Raw genomic sequence first — 21,492 nt, 5'->3', positions numbered from 1 at the left:
CATTCATTGGTTAAACTCCTGAAATGTTCTTCTTGGAGTGCCCAGCACTATAGGCTGTCCACAGCAAAAAGGAGAGACGTTTTCCTTGCTTGTAATTTAGGGAAAATGTCCAGCCCTGTTCTTCAGTAGAATGCAAAGGAAAATGTTGGTAGGGATCTTGTGGGCAGGCTGAGAATTTGGAGTTTTTTTCCCCCTCAGCTAACCTTGGAGGACCGGGAATGGCCTCCTCATCTGTAATTTCTTTGTTATCCTAAGCCTTCACTTAACCCTTAAGGCAGATTAATGCCTTTCAGCTTCACCCTTGTCTGATACCTGAACTGGGGACACAGAAAGCCCTCTGCAAAATGTACCTGGTGATGCTGTCTGGTAGGGCTGCTGTGACAGGAAGGCAAGGAGGAGACTGGCTGCTCTCTCTGTCCTGCTGTAGGCTGAGCATGCCCTTATTGTTATTTCTGGATGTGCTGATTCAGCGTGGCAGCGGTGTGTAATATATACAAAATATGAGTGGCTACATATGTCAGATTAGAAAGTAAACAGGTCAGAGTGCATCCTCTGATGTGTATTTATAGCACACTGACATCAGCAGGAGTTATGTACATCTGAAGGCAGATTGAGCCTGTGCAATAAGTGCAGAAAAGCGTGCCTCAAGCCAAAGCTGCGTAGCGTGTGTTTCAGTGAATATCACTTCTAACTGTTCTTATATATACCCTACTTACATTGTATATCTAACCTCAGTGATTAGAGCCTGTTAGGTATAAATGTGGTGACAAGCTGTACCTCTCTGGAGTTGCTTAAGAGTTACAAATAGGCATGACTGAGTAGTTGAAGGACATTGAATTAAACATGCTTGAATTAATAGGGTAATGATTGGTGCTGCTCAGAGCTATAAAATAAACTCTAGCTGGAGCTCTGTGCTATGTGGCAACCAGATCGAGCCATGGGGTTGATGAAGTATTCTGAAATGACTCAAACTTTGTTAAGTGAGAGAGATAATCCTAAGAAAGCTCTCTACGTAGGCTCCCTGTGCAGTTAATGTTTTAAACCCCCCTTTGGCTTGTTGTTATGACTTCAAAGATACTCTAAAGCCTTTGTTAAATTGATCATTAACTCTGCAATGTTATAATTAGACATTTGAACTTGGCTGCATTCAAAAAGAAAATGCAAGAATGAAAATCCTGACCAGCGCTGTTTCTCTGCAGCTCATCAGCATGGTCAGAGAAGGATTAAAGTTCCACAGGAGTTAAAAAGCAATGGGGATTGAAGGCATTAACCAGCCTTGCAGGATTGATCGGGAGCCATTAATCCACAAAGTTTTTCTTTGAAAGTAAGGAGCGAGAATAATGTCAGGAACCTGAAATGGGTTTCTGCTGGAGATTTAAATTTAAGCTCATAAAGCATTCTGATGGGAACGTCGGGCTGGAAGCGTGTGTTGGGGAATCCTTAAATTTGCAGCCCAGCAATTGAGCACGTTACAGCCATCGGCTGAGGGCTGCCACTGACCCCTTCCGAGGCTGCAAAGCCAGCAGAGGAAGCCCCGGAGGCGGCTCTGAACAATAGCAGTGAGCCCAGGCAGCGGCTGGGAAGATTGAGGGTGGCTGGAGGCTGCGGTTAAAGTTTATGAGGTCTGGGGCTGGGAGAAGCTCAGCCCTACGTCTCCCACTTTCTTTCCTCAGTCTCTCCTGATGGAGTACAAGTCGAGACAACAGCTGGTAGCTACTATAAGCCCGGCTGCAGAGTGGATGGGAAAACCTGTCTCCATAGTAACAGAGCAGGCATTGCATGTGCTGCTCCTGCTAGATCTGCGGAGTAGCTGGCTGAAGACATCTGGTCAGTGTAGCCAATTCTCTGGGGAAATTAGCTCATTTCATCTGATAGTAACCACAGAAACTTTTGACTTGGTTTAATAGTATGATGCTGAACACGAGATAGAACCAACTGGTTCAGCAGTTTTGAAAGTCAAAGATTATCTAACTACTCTAAGATAAATATTTTGGTAAGGAAGGCTATTGCTTGTGCTCATTACCCCACTCCTGCTCTTCTCTGTGGTGATGTTTCTGTCTAATATGAGGTGATTCTTCAGTGTGGGGTGGGTTTTATGAATTCAAAGATAGTTTTCTCTTTCTAAATATTTACTACTTCTGCTTACAAGAGCTCTTTTAATTATACAGTGAGCCATCTATGCCTTTCATCCTAGGTCAGGTCTATGTAGTGTGAGATAATGTCTGTGTTAACACACTGTGGCCTGTACTCTAAAAAAAGTTCACTCCCACCCACAAAATCTTGGGTCAATTAATGCTTACACATTTTCAAAAGGAATATTCTGAACAGTAATGCAGCTACAAATAAACATCAAAATAACTGTTGAATATGTGTCAAAGTCTTGAGCTATTTAGCATCAATTAAACCAATTACAGATCATAATCTTGCATACAATACAGGAGAATTCCCAACTGATTTTTGTGGAACAAATTCTGCATCCAGTAGGCAGAGATTATATTGAGGATATGGTGGTTGGGTATGTTGGCTGTTGTTTTCCTGTTGACCATAAAATTTATCAGCTCATACTACAGCTTTGTGTAACATTCAGAAATTTGGAGGAAATTGAAGAATGGAAACTTTTTTCCATTTGCACATTAGAACATCGTTGCATATTTTTCATATGCCAATAAATGATTGTAGTGGATGATAGCTTTTCTGGAATAATAATGCATGCAGAAAACTGTCTTTGCAGCAGCTCAAGAGGAACATCCTAATGTGTGGGGCACAAAGAAATGCTTGATTTTCCACCACCCACACCCACTATTGACACCCACTCCTGGTTACAAATATTTGAGCTCAGTGGGTTGTTGTGACCATCATGATCTAGAGAATGAAAATCTGTGGGCAGGCATGAACCGTATGTCTCTGTTTATGGAAGAGCAGCAGAGCTGTCAGTCTTTGAGAATCCCTACCCATGATTTCTGTTTGAGCACGTGGAGTTGAATGAGAGAAGTGTGTTCAGCTCTGCTGGACAACAGCAATAAATGATTTTATGGAGAATAAGAGCTGCTAGCTGCTATAGTTCTTAAGAAAGATCTAAAGGACATCTAAAGGTCTTAACAGAAGTTGAGAAATTATTATAATAAAGAAAGGGGCCTGAACTTCCCCAATCAAACAAGTGCAGCAGATGTTCAAGGGCCCCAGGTGGGCTATATAGATGTTAATAAACCAGATGAGCTGAAATCAGTTAATGAAAGAAGTTTAATCAATCTGAGTTGATTCAAGAAGTGACTGACTACCTGATGACCGCACGTACCTTATTGAATGAAGATTCTTTGGTTTTCTTTGTCTGCTGAGCTCATGCTCCGATGAATGAACCAAGAGTTAGAGCTCTCTGTGGAGTTAAACCATTGAAAGTGGGTGTCAGATCTTTTTTTTTCCCCAAATGCTTTTATTTCCTACCTGGAAACAGTCATGTAACAATGTGAAGTAGCATGTCGGGGAGTGTGTGCTGGTAAAGATGGCATGAAGGAAGGCTTTCCTTTTCCACTCTGGATTTCATACTGAGTTTCATGAGAAATGAACTGTCCTTGAAACTGAAAACATCTTGGTTTCATGGTTTTAAATTTCTGGCTACGGGAATCAATAAGAAAAAAATCTACTTAATCAGAGAAAATTGATGATATTATTATAAAAAGACTTACTGTGTGAGGGTGCTTTGTGGGTCCTGAGGTGGGTGGTTGTTTGCCTTTCTGCATTTTGTTTGCTTGTTTTTATGAAGTCAAATGGCTTTGGTTGAAACTTGTCTTCCTGAAGCTGGATGTTGATAAAAATTAGGGAGTTCTGGTCAGTGTGGTTATTAACATGAAATCTTTCCTCTCAGAGTATAGAGAGGGTATTTCTTTTCCACTGGGCTCCTTATTTTCACAACATTTTCAGGAAGCTTAAATCTCCTCTGACGTGCCTGGTCTTCTGATCTGTCCAGATCAACTCATGGATTTGGGAGTTTTGAGAGGGAAACCGGAGGTAGACAAGGTAATCACGTGGACCTCTCTGGGGAGAGCAGCCCAAAAATAGAGAACCCAAACAAATATCTCTCTCAAGTGAGAACTGATAGTAAATTTCCTCAGTAAATTTCCTCTGCTTTTTATACTGTTGCTTCAAGCTGAGTTCAAAGTAGTTCTTCTAGGCTGACTGTGTTTTTTTGCAGCTTTTAGCTATTAGTTAGGTTAGGTAGGATAAGACCGTCATATATGCTGTCCCTTCATGGAAAAGGGTGTAGGTACTCCTGAAATCATAGCTGCTTACATCTCAACGTGCCTAGGGCACTTGGCATAATTTCCCTTTGTACATACCTATTTCTCTCCCTTAACTGGAGAAAAAGGCATTTTTACCTTGTTCAAGTACTTGGAGTTTGCAGTCCCTATGAGGTCACTTTCTAGCCTGGCAGTTAATGCTAATTTAGTTAATCAGTATAAATATTAATGTTGCTTGTATAATTGTTTTGTATTTATGAACATGCTTGAAAACACATCACTTGTGGTTGCAGAGGTTTTTAAGAGTTAGCTGGTGTTTGGAATATGGTACAATTGCATTTCTGATGCCTGGCTACATGCTGGCCTTTTGTTCTGTGTTTTCCTTTCAGGAAGCATAAATTGTTGATTATGTGGCTCAGTACTCAGATATCAGTGGTGTAAGGGTGTAATCTTCCCTTTTCAATAGCTTGGTTCATCTGTGCTTTTCTGTTACGGATGGTAGCTTGGCTTCAGTGGTCATCCTGTTGATTTGGATAAAAAATAAATTGTTATAGAGTGAATTGGTGTCAGAAATCAGATCTGTGTATGTACCGTGGGCAGCTTAATGTTAAAGCCTCGTGACTGAAGTCTAATCCCAAAACAAAATGTCAGAAGTATTTTTCCTGCTAAAACTCTGAATAGCTTCTTTTATCATTGGGTGCTATGATTGTGTTGGCTCTCAGGCAGAGTTGCACAGTGTACTGAGCAGCAGTAAAGAGGGACAACCTGAGCAAAAGAAGAGCTTCTCCTCTCCTGAAGAGGAATAAATACTTCAGTGGGGTTCCTTTGAGCTTGAGTTCTGACTGAATTATCTTCTATTTATTTTAACAGTAAAACAAGTTGAAGGTTGAAAAAAACCACCCTGCTTTCCCTGCTTTAAAGAGTAGAAAGAACCACAGAACACGAAGTGAAGTTAAAAGAACTCCTTGAATGTTGTTAAGGATTCCAGAAGTGCTCTTTAATTGCTGCCAAAGCTAATGTGGCTGGAATTTCTGTGGAAAACATCAGTACAGTAGTCAGTACACAATTGCCTCCAGTTTGCAATAGATTCCCCTTCCCCAGGCTTATTCTCCCTGTTCTCCATGTTAAAAAAATTTAAAAATCCACATTCAATGTTACCCTTAACATTGAAACAGTCAAAGATGATTTCTTATAGCAGTGTGAGGAATTGCACAGTGGTAACTGCTCGGTGTTGCTCTGAGAACTGATTGCTCATTCTACCACCACCATTGTTTGCTGTAGTTTTAAAGCTAAAAAGTAATCTAAGTCAATTCCTTGAGCCTGCAATTAATTCACAAAGTGTCTAAAAGAGGGCTTTCTGAGTGTTTTTCAGAGTAAATTAGCACCCAAGATGAACATATTCTATGTCTTCATAGCATGAAATACCCATTACTATTACTCAAAGGGTGTGAAACCACATAAAGGATTGCCAGAGAGTTTCTACCACATCTAGAGCACCGTAAAGCTTGATGTTTGAATAGGCACAGCATTTCTGGCTCTATCAGTGTGGCATTTGGGACAAGTAATGTGGTACATGATAGAAGAATTCTCTGATATAACATGCTAAAGGCAGATTTCTAATGAGGAAAGCTTTATTGTTGGGCTTACTAAAAACATGCACTCATGTCATCAGCTTTGCTGTCCCAAGTGCAATGGCTTATAAATATTCAAATACCCGGTTATGGGACACAGCTGTAAAGTACTTTGCATATCTAGTAGGTTTCCTTTGGCCATCCAGTTGATGAGTAAATGCACATTGTACACAAGACAGTTCCCTTTTTAGTGCAATGTAATTGTTATGAATTAAACCTGGAACAAGTACTAGCAATTGACGAAGTTAAATGGGAATGTGTTATGTGTTGGAGAAAGGGAAAACACGAGGTTGTCATTAAAGTAATTTTTAGCAGAGCTGTTTGAGCTTTACATGCGCTATTCATGTGTCAGTGTTTGGTGGTTTGCATCAGGATACCCCCTCTTCTTCCTCTCACTTTGTCTTAGAAAATAACTTTGCCTGTAATTATTTATTTTGCATACTGACAAAATATTGCTATAAAATAATTTTTTACAGTGGAAAAAAACATTATAACCTCTCAGTAATGGTGTGATGTGAAGAATGTCATGTGTTTCAGCTACCACTTACACAGAGTGGTGGTTTGTGTCATGAGTTAGTAAATGTTGAGGTTGGGTATGTTTAAAGCAAGGACTCGCCTTTCTTTAGTATAACCTCTTGCTTCACTTCTGTAAGACAACAAGTGTGAGTTTTCACTAGTTCCGTTGTTGCTGAACACATATATTTTTGTGTGGGATGAGCATTTTTGTTTCCAGTGGGTAATCTTGGCTCTTTGATTTGTGAGTAAGGCCTTTGGTATCCAGATTAGACTTAAGGTGTTTTTGCTGATATCATATCTAACATCTAATGGGGTATTGAGAGGCTTAAGCAGGACAGATGTCCAAAAATCAGCTTTTTAAAAGAGTAAGCATCGAAAACTGAAAAGATATAAAGCGTAGGCTAAAACATTGGATGATCTTTTGACATTAAAAAGATCCTTACCACAAAACAAGGAAAGTTTTATAATTATTGACAGAATTCATCTAACTGTGGAGTAAGACTGACATTTGCTTCATCACTTGCTGGGAAAAATTCTTTGAAAATGTGGGTTTACAAAGATATCTTTATTTTAATTACTAATTTAAGCAACAATAAACCTCAGATCAGAGAGAAGGGCCTAGAAAATTCTGCTATCCCTCAAAAAAATCCTTCAATGAATTACCTGGAAGTATAGTTCACATAAAGAGCAGCTATGCCTCAAGCTTTAGAAAAATTAGAGCAAGAATATTAAGTTCTGCTCTACTGCTACCAGTTGGTAGTTCTGATGTGTTAGTGCATTTATAATGCATCACCAATGCTTTGGTTCTTCTAATAATGTATATTTTAAAGCGTACTCTAAGTCTGACCTTCATTGCCTAGTGCTCCAGCACAGAAGAGGCTCATCTGTCTCTAAACCATGCTCCTTGTGCCCATTGCTTTAAGTTACAATTGTTTTTAACTCTTCAATTACTGCTCTGCTGGCGGAATTCTTCTGCCCAGGTCACTTTTGCTTGGTATTGTGCAGAGTCTTGAGTTTATTCTTGACATGTCCAAGGCATTGCTTTTACAAGGGCCCTCCTTTTCCAAAGAGCTTTTGAGGACGGTGTGGCTGAATTCTGCCAAATGCCAGCTTAGTGGTTTGTTTGTTTTGTTTTTTGTTTTGTTTCTTTAAAAATTCATTCCATATAATGCCCATTAGCTTCCTGAGGTATTTGATGTCTTGAAGCTCAGACCAGCTGCTACTACTGAGAAGACCAAGGCTTTTTAAAGAATTTTTTTTCTTCCAGCAATGAATAGTGCACTTGTCCTTTATTTGTAAAGGGAGCAGAGGAAAGGTGATAGTGAGTGAGTGGAGTTTCACAGAGCTGCAGTTCTCCTTTAAGTAACTTTGAGTTCTGCAAAGAGCTGCCTCTGCACCATTTGTTTATGTTGGACCCAAAACTGATAGAAACATGAATTCATATAAAAATATAAGTCTTTGCACATAACGGTAGCTTGGTTAATGGGGTACGCAACTTCAGAGGGATCTGGCTTCTATCTTCATTTTGCAAATGTAAGTTTAGTTTGGTCTCTTTGGAACACTATCAAAGCTCTGGAGAGAGTTTGCACAGCGCTGGCCATGTGCTTTGGTTGGTATAAATTAAGTTCCCATTTCGGAATGCTCTAATCCTGATGCGCTGAATGATAGCCACAACTGTTCGGCACTCGCTGGCTGGAACGGGCGCGGGAAATTGGCACCAGGAGGAAGCTACTTGCCTTCAGTATGTGAAACGTATTTGCCACTTAGCTGAAAATGCTGACTTTGTTGCCTTCAGTTACCTTTATTTTGCATGTCAAATAACTCTCCTCTCCTCCTTCACAAATTTTAGAGGCAACTGTAAAATGCTGACTGAATGGGCTGTGTACATATGGCATCTGAGAGGGTTTTTATTAGCTTAAACTCGCACATGTGTTTTCCTGTGAGGAGTATTAAGTGCCTGGACTGCAGGTTTAGTGTGTGACTGTTTTTGCAGCTGTGTGGAAGAGCATGATGTGTATTCCCTGGAGCAGGCCTGGGAGAGAGCTCAAGTATGTTGAGGCGAAAGCAGGTTGTGTTTATGTGTTAGGAATGTCAAACAGAAATATGGTACTTGAACCCTTATCAGTGCTGAACCTGATGCTGGTAACTGAGTGACTGTCACCCAGGTGTGTGAAAGGATTTTGTTTCAGAACTTCATGTTTTTATACTAGAGCTTTGTCCTGTCAGACGAGACAAAAATTGTTTCTTTTTTCCTTTTTTTTTTTAATCTGGAGGAAGTTGAAACCAATGTTAGTCACTTAAGATTTATTTCTTTTTAAACTCTTATTGAAGAGCTTGTTCATTGCTCAGGCCAGAAATCCTAGTTTTGGAGGATGAATTTTGAAAACATGCTTCTTCTAGAAGAAGAGGATATCATGAGTAAGTGTGGAATTAAATGTCCTGCTTTTGGTGACCTCTCACTCTTCTTGCTTGTGGAAATTACATCACATCCCAGAAAGAAAAACCAAAAACCACATAGAGGAGAGCAGCAAGGCCAGAGCTGAGGATCCTGAAGCAAGGCTAGTACACAGGACCACTCCATAACTTACTTCTTGGAGGGAGGACTGGGCCTCAGGGAGATGTTTTGCCTGCACAAGAGAGTTAAGAAGTTAGAACTTCATCAGAAAGAACTCCTCTTCTGCGTACTCTGTATCTGCTTTTGCAGGAGCAAGCTGTTGAAATAGGCCATAAATAATTAGCTCAGTGTGGGGACCTCATGATGTCTCTGTGCATATCCAGCTGTACTTCCATCCACAGTGCTTCTTGTCTTGAAGCGTTCGTGTGGGTGGTGAGTAGTGGGTTTTCAAAACCACTGGAACAAAAATATTTTTTTATCAATGATCCTTTTAATTTCAAATGTGTTGATGCTTCCTGGATGCTATTACAATATGGCCTCAACAAAAAAAGTACATTATATCTGAAACCACTAGATTTCAGGTGTTGCTGTTATCAAATTTTATAGCAGGTGTCCATAACTTGACCATTACATCTTAAAAATGCCATCTACCCTTATATTCCCTTTTAGATGTACAAAGTGGAGCTACTGCAGGTTAAACTAGGCAGATCATGGCCAAATTCTTCCTTTTGTTTGACTCTGCTTACAGATAAGAGATGCTATGCAATATTTATTTTCTCTTAAAATGGAGTAGTGTTGTAAAGTGATAATCTAAGGGCATAAAGGAAATACGCTTTGCTGGGAGTCACAGTGGCTTTTATTGCCCTGTACTTTGTAGCTGGAAAACAGCAGGCATACAGTCTCTTCCTGAAGTCCCTCAAAAAATTCCATGTTGGCTCAGGAGCAAAGGCAAGACTTATGAGCTGCTTGGTGTAGGGCATGGTAGGTATGAAGTAGCTTTGTAAAAAAGGAGTGAGAAACGTTGTTTAATAAAAAAGCATGCAACAAGATACCTGACAGGATGAAAATGCTCAGATCAAGGAAAGTAGCCACTGTGTAAATAGTGTTATTGTGACAGTTCTCTGTAACACAGAACTACAGACTTACTTGGCTTACACTGATTTTTTTTTTTAATAGTAGCAGTTCCTTCTACTCATATTAGCATATTGTATGTACTAATGAATGAGTTTACATATTTGTGAACTGTGTTCATGTGTGCTTCGTCTGAAGTGTAGGTGAATAGTTCTTTTGAATTCAGTAAGATATAAAATTAAGCATATGCTGCACTGGGTAGAAGCCAGAGCATTTTTCAAAGAGAGGGTCCTGAATGAATTCCTTCTAGAGACTTTTATGAAACCCTGAATAAGAGGTACATGAAATAAACAGAAAGGAATAGGGATTTTTAATAATTTTTGTATCAGGGTTAGCATGTTGACACTTTCTCTCTCTTGCCAACTACTTTGGGTTTGAAGTCTACTTCTAGAGCATACTTTGTGATGGGGGAGAGCTCCACATTAAAACGAGTTCTTTAAAATAAATGTGCAAGCCCAGCTTAATGCACGTCTGCAAATTCCTGGTGGATATCATCAGCAGCCACGTTCAAAAGCTAAAGACAACTGCATTATGAAGAGACTTGTGCAGGGGTGACGGTGTGGAAAGCTGCTGTAAGGCAGCCATGCCTTCACGTGCAGAGTTACACCACTGACATCTGAGGCCTTTTGGGGCTGGTGGAAAAATTCCAACTGCCAGCATTTGGGTTTGGCTGAAACCTCTAGTGAGAAGAGAGCAAAGGAAATCAGCAAAAGGCTTTTTAAATACACCTAAAGGAGTTAGGTGCCTGACTCCTATTGAAATTCAATAGGATTTAGTTGCTTGGAGCCTTTGGAAAAAATTCAACCCAAAATTGCAGGCCTTAAGTATTGTTTAATGGTCCCAGTGCTATTGTTCTGTGCTCTCAGCACCGATTAAGGGAAAATAAAAAAGCTTCATCACAATCAACTGTTCTAGCTCTGTCTCCTAGTTAGCATCCTTTTTTTCAGAACATGAACACTAATGGAAGCATTATTTCATCTTAATTGAAAACATAATAAGGGAGCTTTAATGATGTCCAGTAACTTAGGATTAATTATGGGCCTCTGAAGGTGGAAATCTAATACTGATATCATGTTTTTGGTCTTCTGTAGCCTGTTTCATCATTTGGTGCCCAATTTGCTAGATAAAGAATTTTAGCAAATGAAACCAGTCTTTTGAAATAAAGGAACAACCAAGGGTGTTTGCTTTAAACATTTTTTAAAAACTTAGCGTTATTTGTTTTCCTCTGAAAAAATGTAATTTACAAGCTCTTTGGAAGTGAGGAGGTTAAATAGGGGGGAGAAAAATCTCCAGTCCTAAATAGGGGTTTTGAGACTTGCTGTTGCTCAGTAAGTGTTTATATATACAAGAAACCATTTGTCTTTCTATTTTTGATCTTTGTACTTCATCAGGTTGGGATTTTTACTTTATTGAGTCTTTGTGCGCTCGCCTTGGCCATCTGATTTTGCTGTTCTATGTATCTTAGAAAGCACAGTACAGCTTTCAGGAAAACAATCCTGGCTTTCTCAATAGAACAAAGAGGGGCCTCTCTATACAAAGTGGGTGAGATTAGAAGAAACAGTTGCCTTTGCTGCTGTGAATTTGCATACGCTGCTCGGGCTGTACAGGAGTGCCGTCTGAAGCATTTTGCAAGCCCCGATGTGTCAGGTGAACAGTGTGCTGAGAAGTGGGCTCCAGGTCTCTGAATTATCACACAGCCTGTAGCGTTTGGGTTTTGTGTAAATGCAACCTATTGCCACAAAGAGGATCAGAGGGCTGCAGCACCTCTCCTGTGAACACAGGACTTGGAGCTGGGATTGTTCAGCCTGGAGAAGAGAAAGCTGTGGGAAGACCTTCTGGTATCTAAAGGAGGCTACAAGAAACCTGGAGAGTGCTTTCTACGATAGGATGGGATAAGGGGGAATGGCTTCAAACTGAAAGGTGCAGGTTTAGATCAGATATTAGGAATAAATTCTTTACTGTGAAGGTGGTGAGGCACTGGAACAGTTTGCCCAGAGGAGTTGTGGATTCTCTGTCCCTGGAAGTGTTCAAGGCCAGGTTGGATGGGGCTTTGAGCAACCTGGTCTAGTGGAAAGTTCCCTGCCCATGGCAGGGGGGTTAGAGCAAGGTGATCTTTGATGTTCATTCCAACTCAAACTGTTCTAAGAGTCTGTGATTGCTCTATATGAGAGACATGCCCCTGCTTTTTTTTTTTTTTTTTTTTTTGACCTTTGAGGAGTAGAGAGATGCTGTATCCCTGATTGATAAGATGCTAACCTGTTGTCCAATCCAGCTACACAGGCCTTGATGGATGGCAAGTGTCATTTTGTCACTTTACTTCAGCAGATCTCTTGTCCCCTCTCTTGGCTCATTCAGAGACCTGCTTGTCATGACTTCTGAAAAAAGCTTGTGGCAATGTCCTTGATCCACTATTGCTGCCTGAGACTGTGAGGAGGTTCCACTTCTCTAGCAGCAATATTCCATTGCCTTGCCTAAATAATAGGTTTCAGTGCAAGTAGTGCCACAGGAATCTTACAGCTGAAGGAATGGTTGTTGGCATGCAATACCTACATAAGCTACATGAGGGATTATTTAATTGTTTAAAGAAATCTGTGGGAACTTTATCATCCTTAAGCCAGATTTGATAGAATTGTGAGAATAATGTGATTTATCTCTCCTATGAGGGTAATGTAATAGAGCTTGTGATATTGCAGATATGGGTAAAAATTGTATTCCCAGTGAAATGTTGAGATGGGAGGAAATGCTTCAGTACAAGAAATGTGTACTTATGGGTCTTAAAGTTGTCCCCCTCACCAATGCCTCTTGTCTTCCTGTGCCTGTCATCTCTCCTTCCGCTTAGGGCAGGCACTTCCATGGGAGATGCAATAAGCTGTATGTATTCTTCAGTTTTGGGTATTCTAGCCAGTCAGAATAATATAATGGTACACTTTGCCTCCTTCCTCCTAGAGAATGTGTTTTACCTCTCTTACATTTATGGAGTGCATTGAAAGAAGTCTAGAGACAGAGTAAAGAGATTGTTGTTTGTAATAGATTTCAGATGACCTCAATCAAATGGTTGCCTGAATGTCTGTGATGCTTCATGACCAATTATAGTTTTGAGGTCTACAGGCAGAGCCTCAGGCAATACATTCTCTATACAGATGCTTTCTCAGCCCCCAGAGACAATTTCTGTATCTGTTAAATAGCTATTGTTGTGGTGTCATGATTTTTTCTCTTTTTTCCTCTCATGTTATTAATCCAATAGCTTAAAAACATTTCTTTCAGTTAAGTTTTAGGGCCCTGTGATTTCTTTTGGAGTTGCTACGGTACTGTATTTCACAGTGCAGGTATTGGATGTCTCCCATCCAAGGACTGTAGCTCTTTCAGTACAGTGGGGATTGGGAAGTAAAGGAAGGGCTTTTCCAGATGCATTTATTAGCAAAATACCCTGGGAACTCTGGAGGTATGAACGGCACTAGCAGATAGCATGGGCATATTTGTCAGGCAACTGTGTTCATATTGATCCTGCCTAAGTTCCTTCATTGGATGGTGAGAGCTGTGCTGTAACCAGATGTTTAAATTATGGCATATTTTACTTGGCTGTGCTGGGATTATGTCGCTGAGAAGGCATGAATATGGCACAAGGCATACCTTGGCTGAACAGGAAGGAGGGCAGAAGTGAGGGTACCATGTAGAAATCATTAATTAAAGGAAAAAAAAAGGATTTTCTCTTGAGACAGCCCCTGTCTGCCCATAGTGTGAATGTACATGACTGTCACATCTTAGAGGGCTCCTTATACCGTGTAAGTTTTTAATCTCCGTGTTGCACTTCTGTTTTCACCTTGTAGAAAGAAGATTTCTATTAAGTTACATTGGGTTGAATGGGTTCTTGCACAGTGTAGTACTTGTGTGTATGTAATTTTAACCAAGAAAACTCCTCGACTGAGCTTTAATTCCCATGCTCACTCGTGTTTTTCAGGCAGTTATTGTCTTCTAGTGCATGTAAATTTCATGTTAAGTTGGTAATCAGAAAAATACAGGGAATGTTTTAGTAGCTTGGGGGAAAATAACTGATATACCTTTTTTTTATCGTCTACAAGTTTCTAGCCACTAATGTAAGAGCCCACAGACAGAAATTCATCTGCCTCCCCACCCCCAGGAGAGTACTTATTAGATTTATGCAACACAAGATATTAAAAACACTTTTGTCTGTCACAGAGCCACGGGCAGGGGAGGGGGAATTTGCCAGTTGCTAATGGATACCTGGCGTTTTTGTGTATGACCATGAAGAACAGCTTGTGCACTTTCACCCCCGATGTTCCCTGAATAACTTGGGTCTCATTTAGGTCAATAAGCCTTTATCAAAACGTCAGGAGTGAAAAATGTGTCTTGGTGTAAGCCGACTGGTCGTTCCCTGCAGTCAGCGGAGTCTATAGGACAATCAGTGTTCTCTGAGCTTGTCTGCATGTCACGCAAAGAGCTGGGTGACAGTAACCATTGAGTGCGTGTCTGTCCCATTGTCTTTGGGACAGCCTCCATTTGCATACTTGCCGGTGTGCCTGTTAGCCAATGAACCATGGAGGGCTTTAGGAAGCATAGGCACAGCTCCCATGCAAATTCCCTGTGTGGGGAACGCTCACTCCTTTACAGCACAATCCACGCTTTCTCTTCCTGCCTTCCTCCTGTAAAACTGAAACTGTGATCCTGACAGTCCACAGTGCTGTTTGTGGGTCCATTGTGCTAAAATGTTAACTTTTTCTCTGGGTTTTTCTTTCCTTGCCAAGGTAACCTTTTTCCCTTCTTTTGCTTTTGGCAATTGCTTTTGGGGATATCTGAATAGTATTATCTGTGCTATCACACATGATGTGAAGCCTTATATATATATCCTTATATATACCCTTATATATCCCTTCCTATCCCTTCCTCAGATGAGCTATTTTGAATGAAGGACAGCTTTTGCTTCCCGTGTGGTTGGAATTGTCTTTTGTAAAGGGAATTTCCTCCATGGTAGCAGTGATGAAGGGAAATGTACTAGTCCTCTGCAAAAGGAAGAGCACTTGGATATTAGGGTATGTGGACTAGGTCTGTGAAAGAAATACAGTCACCTGATCAGAGAAGGTGCTCTGATTTCTGTGACAATTCCCCAGGACCTCATGTCAAGCAGAGCTCATAATTCTCCCATTCAGTTTTGGTTCATAAGTGACATTAGATTGGACAAAGGGAAGGTGTCATTGCATTTGAAGCTTGTCATAAGACACAAGGTTTCCTTAAAGCATCTGGTGCAGCTGCTGTTTTTTTCAATTTATGATGTTCATTATGTCTTTAACTTATTGGAAAATATTTAACAATAATTCAATTTTAAAGTAAAAAAAAATGGTGGAGGGTTCTGGTGGATCCTTTCAGAAGGAAGCTCTAGAAGAGATTCTTGGCTGGATTGAAGGGCTTGTTTATTACAACCAATGCTCTGGATAGTTCTATTTTATCTTAAAAATCTACCTTGAATACAAGTGACTATAAACAATTGCAATGTTCTACTGCATCTGACATCTTGCATAGGTTATGGACATTGAAATTAAGGGAAAGATGCCTGGCTCATGTTCTACCAGCTTGGCTAGAAATATCACAAAGTTGAATTTCAACATTTTCTTGCCCTGAGATAAACAGGGTTTTTATGCCACCAAGATGTTTTAGATCCACAAAAATATCATAGTAAAGTCACCTGATACCTACCTTTTCCCTGTTATTTTTACTGTGTACAGCCATATTATTTTGCTCAGTATTCAGGGCAATATCCCATGCGTTTTTGAAGGTGATAATGGCTCCTATTCTTCTTGTCTAAACTAGGGCTGTGTCCTGGCTATATCAGTCAATTAAGAAAATAATCATAGGTACCACCTTGAGTCCCGTTTGCCAATTTGTTATGCAAAACAGCAGTGAGCCCTGCAGACATGTGAGAGGGCTGGATAGAATGTTCAACAGCACATTGTGTTCTCTGCAGTTGCTCTTTATGTGAAATCACACTTTGAAATAAGGGGCTCATTCTCTTAATCTGCACTAACCTGTGTAACTGTGACATGTTGAGACTGGTTTCTCAGCTGCACTCTTACTTTATGCCATGTGTTGTGTGTTTTCAGTGACAAGCCACTCTTACCATTTCAATAAGTAGATTTTGTTGTTGGCTCTGATGGAAAATGTGACCATTTATTAATTGAGTTGGCCAGTAAGGGAGGATTGTAGCTCCCCGATACACAAGGAAACTATGCTGGGTATGCCATGCTTATCTAGTCTGTGGAAAGCCCAGGGTTTATCTGCACATTGGTGATGTTCCAAATAGGACCTAGCTGTACCTCTGTCCAATCAGCAAGAATATCAGGTGTCTTTGACATCTGTCACCTTGGAGGCATTTCCAAAGTCATACCTTAGTATAGGTTAGTGTTTATAAGTAGCTTGGTACCAGCAGTGCTGCAGGACTAGATTTCTGTTTCTGCTGAAGTCCCCAAATGCTGACGAGAGAATGAGAAAAGTGTGTTAGCTCACTTTGTCTTCAGTGTCTTGGAGACTGACATATTGGTGGTGGATGCTAGAAACCTTTTTTCAATCCATGTGAGCTTAAAGGGAGACTGAAAAAGTATAAATAAGGGGGAAGTTAAGCTGATCTGGTAGATGGTACATGAAGCACACCTCTTCCAGAAATGAAATAAACTAGCAAAATGCTCATCTTCTAAATACAGACTCTGCTTATTTGCTTTGGCTCAGTCAGGAAATCTTTTGTTTGAATTAGACCAAGTGAATGGCACAGAATGGTTTTCAGTCTTAGTACTTGTAGACAAGCCCAACTGCATGCAATCAAAGCATTTTAATTTGCTCCTAATATTTTCTTTCTCAACTCTCACAGGTTTTTCTATTTTACTTCAGATAATTTTTGATATGGTTGATATATTTGTCACCTTCCTAATTTTACATTTTATTTATTGCTTTCTAATACATTCCAAAAAGAGATGACAGACACATATGGAGTGGAAAATTAACCTAGTTGCCCTTGTGTTTCTTGTAGGAAATTGTATTAGTGGTATTCTTTGGAACAGAGTATGTGGTTCGGCTATGGTCAGCAGGATGCCGCAGTAAATACGTTGGAGTGTGGGGAAGGCTTCGTTTTGCTAGGAAGCCTATTTCAATCATTGGTGAGTATGCAGGCTTGCAAAGTCACTGTGAACAATTAGTAAAACTTGCCCTAAAGGCTTTTAGAAGTTGAACTTCTGTAGCACTTGAAGCCAAGTTAGAGCGGGAGATCTTGTCCTTAGTGTGAATGCAGATCTGAATTTCCTTTCAAGAACTCATGGCACTGTCATTTGAGAACAAATGTAGCTTGGTTTGTTTTTCCAGAAGAGCAGAGTGTTTTCTTTTCAGAAATGATCTTAAGCTTTGCCAGGAATAAGTCTTGGCCCTAGTCCTGTCTCCTGTGACCTGAGGATCCCAGATACTGTACAAGAGCCCCAAATATATTTTTTCAAAGATACTGAACAGCCTTTTTTTCTCACCTTAGCAGCCATTCGATTAGTTTATTATGAGTTTATTTTGCACTCTAATTGAGCTGTGTGTCACATAGTAGAGTGTAATAGATGCACTGCAGTTGCTTTGTGTATCAGTTGCATTAAAATATGATTTTCAGTGATGCCTTTGGAACTGGACACCTCAATTCCATTGTGATTCAATTGACTTCCTAAAATGACTTAAGGGTTCTTGGAAATTGCGTCCAAATATTCCATATATGTCACTAATCATTGTTTTTTTAGATGCTTGTCATTAATTTAACAGTTTCACCAAGAGAAACATAATTCAAAATCAATCTGTATTTTCTTAGCCAGCATTGAAAAAACAGTGTAAAGACCCTTTCCCTGTACTTAAGTACTTGAAATATATATGGACTAAATAAATCAGTCAGGCCTTGGAAGAGGAGTATTGTTGTGGAAGAATAGGAATTCTTGTTCTGTGACATTTTCCACTACTCAGAAATGTTATATGTTGTTGAGTACAGGACATAGGTTTCCATAAACTGTCTACAGTTTTGCCGAATGTAAATTACAAAATTTTGTACCTGGGTATTTTTACAATTATAAAATTGATTTAGCTACTCTGTGCATCCATCCGTACATATATATGTGTGTGTGTGTATATATGTATATATGCATATGCGTGTGTATATATATATATATCTCTGTGTGTGTGTGTGTATATGTAGGTAAATAGCAACTACATCTCAGGTGTGACTGCAGCTATAAAAAGACTTTGACTGCATCTTTTCCCTCTGGCCACAATCCATTTCTCTCGAGTGCTAGAACACTAAGCATTCTGAAACATCATCCAAATTAGATCAGTTTGGAAAGCAGAATGTAGTTCTGCTGTCGCAGGTATGGATCAAGAACTATTTAATTCTCCAAAACACAGAGTTCCTTTCCAAAATTTACTAGGCCTGAGGCACACAGATTTAGAATACAGTACTGACTGACTTAAACTAAATTAGGCTCGTACCCCTAATTTCAATTTTCAATCGCTTTTAGACCTGGACAGATGAAATGATAATAAGGCAATTTTCTTACTTATGAAATTAACCTTAAAATCTCTGTCAATTAAAATCCTGTCTAAGCACAGAAGAGAAAATAAGAATTGAAGAAGAGAGAATAGATGGAAACTGCTGAAATTCCTCGTGGGTTAAAGCTAATAAGGATTCCAGGCTGCTTGACAGTAACTCCTCATTCCTCTAGACTGTGGCCAGCTTGGACCCATCTCAGTACAACCTTTCCATGATATTACATGGTGGAATTTTTTTTTATATGCCACAATTGAGATCTCTTGATATATAAACAAAAATATTAAGTAGGAGTGACTGTTCAACTTGTTAAAGTAATATGCCCCTTGGTTCTAGTAGTCTTGCAGAAGTATTGCAAGATGCCGCTAATTAATTTTCTTCTATTGACTTTTGTTTTCCAGATTTAATTGTAGTTGTTGCTTCCATGATAGTTCTTTGTGTGGGCTCTAAAGGTCAAGTCTTTGCAACCTCTGCCATCAGGTAATTATATGCCATAAAAGAAAGTGGTGCTACCTGAGCAAGGTGGCGTTTCTTCTTTTGTTTTAATTTACCTCCTGTTTCAATTCTTGCAGGAGAAAATGAGTCACTGCCCAGTGTCACGTAATACAGCAGATCACTGATCATGTATTGGTGATCCCATGAAGTGTAGGGGAGATAAAATTTTGTTGTAACACTTTTATGGTTAGTGGGGATAGAGAAGCTCATTCTCCTTCCCCCTTTCCCCAGCCAGGTGGGTTCTACCCAAAGCCTGGTTTAGTTTCTTAGCTTAGTTTTATAGCAATTCATTGATGCTTCATATCTCTGACATCTTAAAGCTGCCTCTTTATAAGATGCCTGTGGTTGTGAATTCCTGATGGACTGAATCCATCTTGTGCTCAGGAAGGTCACACCCCTTGGTTTTCTTGGATGAATGGGTGGCAGTGTGCCTTGCTATTCACACTAGCTGCAGCTATGCTCTGGGATTGCAGTGACTCCCATAAAAAGAATATTTTAAAATATTACTGGACTGTCTGGTTCAAATTGCCTATGAAATTCCTCATAGATAAGGAAATCAGATCTTCAGTTAGCTGGTTCCATATTTTGTTTTCCATTCTGTTGAGCACATCAAATATGAGTTGATGAATGATTTCCAGAGCGTTTACAGTTTGTGTCCAAAATTCCTGAATCCTTGAGTTATCCTTACTAGCCATGTGTACAAAGGTCAGTTCTTCCCTTGGACAATCTCCCCAGATTGTCTTCATAACAAGAAGAAAGATCGGTGAGTGGGGTGAAAAGACACAATCTGACATAAAATACTCTGTGTCTCTTAAAACTGGGCTTTGGAAGCCAGAGTTCCTTTTCCCACCTCTGTTTCTTCTCTTGTGTGTTCGATCTCTTAATTTGAAAATCGTGTTCCAGGGGCATCCGTTTCCTGCAGATCTTACGGATGCTGCACGTTGACCGTCAGGGCGGTACCTGGAGGCTGCTGGGGTCAGTGGTGTTCATACACAGACAGGTGAGCTTGGGAAGTCTGAGGAGTGGCACAGCTGATGCCAAAGCTTTGATATTCAGAACAGCATACATTCAGCCCTGCTGCTGGTATCACTTATATTTAGTGTAGAGGCAGATAGTAATTTATTTTAACCAAGTGTGGTTGTTCTGCCTTATGTTCACTGCCACTTTGGCAAATTTTGACTTGTAGTTGGACTCAACAACAGAAAATTGGATTTCTGAAAGCTAGTCCTAGTATTTCCTAAAATATGTATCTAAATTCCGGAGTTGCTTTGAATCTGGCACTGTTTGAAAATATTACTCAACTACTTTTTGGTGGCCAGAAGGTTAACAAGTCCTGTGTGACAAGGTTGTTTTGACTCTGTGTTGTCATGTGTTGTGGATTTTTGTTAATTTGCATAGCCAACACTCAATATTTTTTAATTGCTGTAATTGCATTTTTCTCTTCCAGTTATCCTTTATAACCCATCAGGTGTTAGGAAATTTAAGTGTCTCAATGAGATCATAATGCCATTATTTTGATTCTCTTTGCAGGAACTGATAACTACACTCTACATTGGATTTCTGGGCCTGATTTTTTCCTCTTATTTTGTGTACCTGGCTGAGAAAGATGCTGTAAATGATTCTGGAGAAACGGAGTTTGGCAGCTATGCAGATGCCCTGTGGTGGGGAGTAGTAAGTATAGCAATTTCACATGTTAACACTGTCCAATGTGGAGTAAAATTCAAGCAAGCATGGAGTAAGAACAGCACTTTGAAACAGCTTCTTACTGCTTCAATACACTTTCATGGAATTTGTAATTCCGTGACACTACAAAAATACTATAGAAGATCAGTAATACTACATGGTGTTTACAGTCTCATGTGATCTAAAGTGATCACATTGCATTAAAAAAATGTAGAAACACATGTTCTATTTATTTATCCCGTCTTCCCTACTGGTACAGTGATTATTTTTTGCTGCCTTTGTCATGGTAGTGTTCAACTGTCTAAGATGGTAAGAGTCTTGCTAGGGGCAAGAGGAATCAGGGCTAGGTTTTTTTTGAGGGGGGGGGTGGTGTTTAGGTTTTCTTTGCCCATCTTTTTGTTGGGTTGGGATTTTTTCCTTAAAACAGTTATCTGTGTTTTGCAGTTTGACCTGTGACTGTAATTCCCAGTTTATTCAGAATGGACTAATTCTGGAGCAAGAAGCATCTAAGATAGATAGGAAATCCAGGCACAGGACTCTTCCAAGGTGCTTATATTGCTTTGGGAGCCACTTAGTGTCTTTACACAGCATTTCTCTGTGCTATATTGTAACCATGTTGTTTAGAGATTCCTCAGCTTTTTCTAAGGTGCTGCCGCAATTTAGGTGTAGATGTATCTTTAGTTCTGGTAGTGAAGTTCTCCTTTATTGGTATTACTAGTGATAACGTCTCTTTGTTTATTATATGCACTTACTGGTGTGGCAGCTCTATTCTGGGATTATATTTTCATAAACATTTTAATTTTGTTGCTTCTGATAGTAACTATTCCCTCTTTCGTTCTC

At 39.8% G+C, this 21,492-nt stretch overlaps 1 protein-coding gene across 1 annotated transcript in view; it reads left to right on the top strand.

Annotated features, from left to right (window-relative positions):
* Positions 1–21,492, top strand: part of KCNQ1 (potassium voltage-gated channel subfamily Q member 1) — a 328,824-nt gene that overhangs the window by 61,859 nt on the left and 245,473 nt on the right. Inside the window, exons 3-6 of the mRNA XM_036384322.1 lie at positions 16,942–17,068; positions 18,876–18,954; positions 19,873–19,969; positions 20,500–20,640. Coding sequence (XP_036240215.1) covers positions 16,942–17,068; positions 18,876–18,954; positions 19,873–19,969; positions 20,500–20,640 — 444 coding nt within the window. The remainder of the gene's footprint in view (positions 1–16,941; positions 17,069–18,875; positions 18,955–19,872; positions 19,970–20,499; positions 20,641–21,492) is intronic.

The sequence above is a fragment of the Molothrus ater genome, chromosome 6 (genome assembly GCF_012460135.2).
Source record: "Molothrus ater isolate BHLD 08-10-18 breed brown headed cowbird chromosome 6, BPBGC_Mater_1.1, whole genome shotgun sequence".
Classification (NCBI taxonomy): Eukaryota; Metazoa; Chordata; class Aves; order Passeriformes; family Icteridae; genus Molothrus; species Molothrus ater.
This window is presented reverse-complemented; position numbering and strand designations above follow the sequence as displayed.